The sequence below is a fragment of the Apis dorsata genome, unplaced genomic scaffold (genome assembly GCF_000469605.1).
Source record: "Apis dorsata unplaced genomic scaffold, Apis dorsata 1.3 scaffold_99, whole genome shotgun sequence".
Taxonomy (NCBI): domain Eukaryota; kingdom Metazoa; phylum Arthropoda; class Insecta; order Hymenoptera; family Apidae; genus Apis; species Apis dorsata.
Window position 1 is genome coordinate 2,030,674 of NW_006263397.1, and position 4,599 is coordinate 2,035,272.

Genomic DNA, 4,599 nt, shown 5'->3' on the forward strand with positions numbered 1-4,599 from the left:
TATTTATATATATATATATATTTTCTTTGGCGGAGACCGCTCGTCCGTGATTTTTCTTTGTCTCTTGCCTCGATCGTTATTCGCCTCGCGTACAGAAAGTCGAACAACAACGTTCCCCTATCCGTTCCCGCCTTAGCTCGATCCGAGAAGAACAATTTTCCATCGAATTACCTTACATACTTATTTATAGTATAATACGCTTTCCTACCACAACAACAGGATCCCTGATAAAAAAATCGGCGAATCTAAAGCGCGATACGCTTTGCTCCTATTTGACTCGGCTCCGTGTCTATGCGCGTTCAAGCATCATCACGAAAGAACACTTGAAACGAAACTCGGTTCCTCATCTCCGTTTTCTTCATCGCCAACTTCTCGCATACTTCAACGGAACATCTTTAAATATACTTCCGATATACCACGATATAAACGACATATATTCGATCGCATACACACGCATACACACGGAGATCTCGCTTTTCTCCTCCCGTACAAACAAACTCGCTCGCTCCAGCGCGGTTAAACGGCTCCTAAGTCGTGATCCAACGCGACCACGGATCGTAGAGCGGTGACAGAAGATCGTACGAGTCGTCGTCCGCAGGGAGGAAGAGGACAAAAGAGACGAGGGCACGCCGGGCGTGCAGCTCCTCCCGGCAGGTGAACGAGGCTTCGCCTCGTTTTTGACGCGAGTTGAACGAAGCTAGGCGACCGATTGTCGAGCATCTCCATCGTCGTCCTGGGCACCTGTCGCAGCAGCGGCTGCCGAGACGCGTGCAGCACACGCGACGACGACGACGACGCTCGTTGTTCCCATGACGCGTTCCTCCGCATCTTCCATCTCGTGATCGATTCCCTCGTGGTGAACGCTCCTCCTCGGGATGGCACTTCCTTCTCGACTCGACGAACGGCACGCTGGCGACAATAACCGGGGGTGAGAGACGAGCGATGGTTTGGATCTTTCGGCGGTGGCGGCGACAGCACTGGGACCTTAACACCCATCCTTGCCACCTGAAAAACGTGCAACGCTGCTGGCTTCGTCTTCGTTCCACCGCGCTTTGTCGACCGATATGTGAACATCGATATGTCGCATCGTGAACATTGAGAGTAATAATTTCTAAGAGTGGATTCAGTGTTCCCTAGGAATGGAACGAAACGTGAAAAAATTCATTGTTCGTGATAATCTTTGTGATAATATTCAAGCTGTGAGATAAAGAAATTTGGTGTGGATATCATATTTTTTTTGCAGATAAAATTTGGAGGATCGAAGATAGGTTTTTTTCCACTGTTAGAAAATGATTATACAATTTTTTTCGTTCCATCCTAATGTTCAATGTTCATCGTTGATGGCGTCAAAAGGAAAGTCAAAGATTTTGATTGAATTGATATTGGACATTAATTGAAATAATACTTGAATTTTCTCTGTAATTCTTCAGGATCAAAATCTTTGATCCTGAAACAGTGATGAATGATGAATGGTGAATTCCATTTGATACGAGACATAGTTTATGAAGTTGCAGAGGTCAGAGGAGTTATTTGATTCCCGAAAATATCCTAATTTCTAGAAACAAATGTTTCAAATCGTGTCACTGCAAAGGATTTATGGACGATTACCCGATGGAAAAGCGTAGTCACCCTTGGGGAACATGAAGAAATAACTGTGCTTGAAATTGTGCGAGTCTATCGATCTTCTTATACGGCTTTGCAACCTTGACGTTTAGCATGCAGTGAATTTCATATAGGAATAGGAATCATCTATCTTTCAATCAAATCTTTGAACGAATTGTCCTTTTAACCCTTTCTTCAACAGTGTTTTAATTAATAATAATTAATCAAGTTTTTGAATAAAAGTTGAGAAAAATAAATGCTAGATATTTTCTTTCTTTTTTGATGAGAAAACATATTTGATTAAAATAATGTGTCTTTTTTTTTATTCTTAATTTTTAATCCTTTCGTTGCAACGATTATATACCTTTCATTATCAATCTTGGCTGTTAATGGCCATCAAGCCTGTTCCAGCCTGTTCTCAGTGCTCGAAGGTCTGACAATAACGGCCACAACTACTTTGTTTCTAATTCTGTTGAGCAACGGACAGTTACCGTGAAGACAATATCGCTCAAACTTTGATGAATGTTAGTAAGTTTGCCAAAGTTTTGTAGTTCGAGGAGTGAGAGCTACTGCCTTGTCTCGTTTTGATACACTAATTTGTATTTCTAACGACGAACAAAACGCTCTTACGCGTATTTTCCATTAATTACAATCTCCATTAATATAATTTTTATTCTCGATTATTAATTGAGATTCACTGAAATTAGATATTATTGGAATTAATTCGAATAATTTTATCATTAGAAAAGATATATTCATCGATATTCGACAGGAAAGGATTAAAAATTTTGTTCAGGAATGTATAATGGAATACCTGTACGCCATCAACGATGATATTCAACAAGAAGAATGATGCGGCTAGCAAAGTGTTCCCCATGGGTCGACACTCGTGCAACACGCAACAGGAAGCTGTGAATCCACGCGTCGATTGTTATACTACCTCTCCAAATTAGTCCCATAACCCAAGTTGCAAGTTAATCGCGACACAATAAGATGAACGGACAATTCGTAATTATTATTATTTTTTTTTTTTTTTTGGTGCGTATCGTGCATGAGAGTTAATCAGTGTACAATATCGAGCTGTTTTATTATAGTTTTCGATACACGATCACTCGTGGAACTTATTTCGTTCATTCTTCAATATATCTACTATTCTTTATCCAAACGAAACAAAAACGCCTGGTCGTTTATATTATTTCTTTCACCGTTAATATGTTTTTAATCAGCTGCTCCTCAATATTTCTCTCACGAATACTCGGCCCATTCGATCGATCGACGAATTCTCGTTCTCGATCTCAATTTCTCGAACGACAATCGTTCATCGATCGTTCATGGATCGATCATGCGAATCGTGTCATCACATCGGCAGAGGGACCATGCAGGGACCGAGAATTCTGATCTAATAGGAGCAAAATATAGAAATCGAGAAAGAGAGAAAGTCTGCAAGTCTTTCTCCCTTGTTCAGAATCATCCACGTGGGTGTGATGTGTACCTTGATTGGACGAGTGTGAGGCTCACGATTGCGGTTGCGGTGTGCATGGCTCTCGCTTCTCTGGCATAGCCGGCGGTTTTATCACAGGCTTCTCTTCGGTTACGGGCGTGGGTGGAGCGTCCTTTCTTGGCGGCATCCTTTCGTTTATAGCGTCCAGACCCTTCGCCTCGGCGAACGAAGTGATTTTGTGGTTCGGTGAGAAACCTTGGAGAGCTGTGAACAATAATTCAATTCGTCGAAACAGTGCAATTTTTGGGAAAATGGGGATAACATTTGTTTCTATCTTCGTAATCAAATATCCAGAAAATTATTCCTTCTATACTATTGCATCATTTAATCCATTTATTATTCTATTTATTGTATTCGTTTGATCGATTGCTTACCGTTTTTTAGCGACGTTTTGCCACCCGATAACGCACCGAGAGGCAAAGCTCCAGTGGGCGTGAGCCCCTTCAATTGTAACACACTCTCGCTTTCCTCTCTGGAAGATCAAGACAAATTACAACGATAAGCAAATCGTATTGAGAGAGAGAGAGAGAAAAAAAAAAGAAAAAGAAAAAGAAGAAAAAACCAGAGCAGAGAAAAATGTTTCTCTTCGATTCTGCATTAATTAACCCGAACGAGCGTTATTCCAATTCCAATGCAAACCATTTATCCACGAAACGTTCGATATTTTTTCGGCGCGGAAGTTCGATCCGAATGAAGAACGAAACAGACGATTTTTCACCGCGAGTTATTTTCCATTTTCGATTTTCTCCCGAGTTCCTGAGGCAAAAGTGATTAACAACGGTAAAACGGACGTGGGATTAATCCTTTGAAAAGCATTCCGTTTTTCTCTGATTACCGATCGACTGTGAAAATTCGATCGATTTTCGTGGCAATATTTCACCGACGTTAATGAATTCTATCAACGTAATTGGAATATATTCGTTTCACAGGGCAGAAGAATTAATTACTTAATCGTCGGTGTAGGATTTCGCGCTGATGAAATATTGTACTTCTTATTCTCTCATATTATTGTCTCTTATATTGTTATTTATATTTCTCTTGCGAAGATTCGATAGAGAATTTTGATACTTTAAGAAAAACGGAAAAATTAATCGTATTAGATTTCGATCTATTTCTAATTTTTAATTATATTAAATTACTGACCTCAGGACGGAGAAGACGCGCGCCATTTTGCCAATGGCTCTGATCTTGTTTCTGATAACCTCCTTGCGTAGATTGGCTGCTGCACCTAGAAAAGTGAGAATAATCAGTTTGAAAAATCTGTTCTTGAAACAAACTTTTCTTCGTTTTGTGATCCACGAAATCGCGAAGGCATAATGCAAACAAATAGGATTTAGCACTAAAGATTACTAGAGCCTAGTGAATTTCTAGCATGATGTCTCTAGCGAACAATTCGTGTAAATTACTCATAAAGAGCGTTATCTTCGAAGATGATATTATGTATAAGTAGCTACGAGAAACAAAGAAACGAAAAAAAAAAAAAAAGAAAAAAAAAA

General features: G+C 40.0%; 1 protein-coding gene across 4 annotated transcripts in view; it reads right to left on the bottom strand.

Moving 5' to 3' along the window:
• Window positions 1-61: 61 nt before the first annotated feature.
• LOC102681671 (serine/threonine-protein phosphatase 2B catalytic subunit 2-like) overlaps window positions 62-4,599 on the bottom strand; it is a 77,761-nt gene continuing 73,223 nt past the window's right edge. For 3 of the 4 annotated variants that reach the window (XM_031508734.1, XM_031508736.1, XM_031508735.1), the window contains exons 10-13: window positions 4,247-4,331; window positions 3,478-3,575; window positions 3,095-3,307; window positions 62-1,005 (exon numbers count right to left, since the gene is read on the bottom strand). In XM_031508734.1, coding sequence (XP_031364594.1) covers window positions 3,117-3,307; window positions 3,478-3,575; window positions 4,247-4,331 — 374 coding nt within the window. In that variant the 3' untranslated portion in view covers window positions 62-1,005; window positions 3,095-3,116. The remainder of the gene's footprint in view (window positions 1,006-3,094; window positions 3,308-3,477; window positions 3,576-4,246; window positions 4,332-4,599) is intronic. The other variant, XM_031508737.1, reaches the window with a different exon arrangement.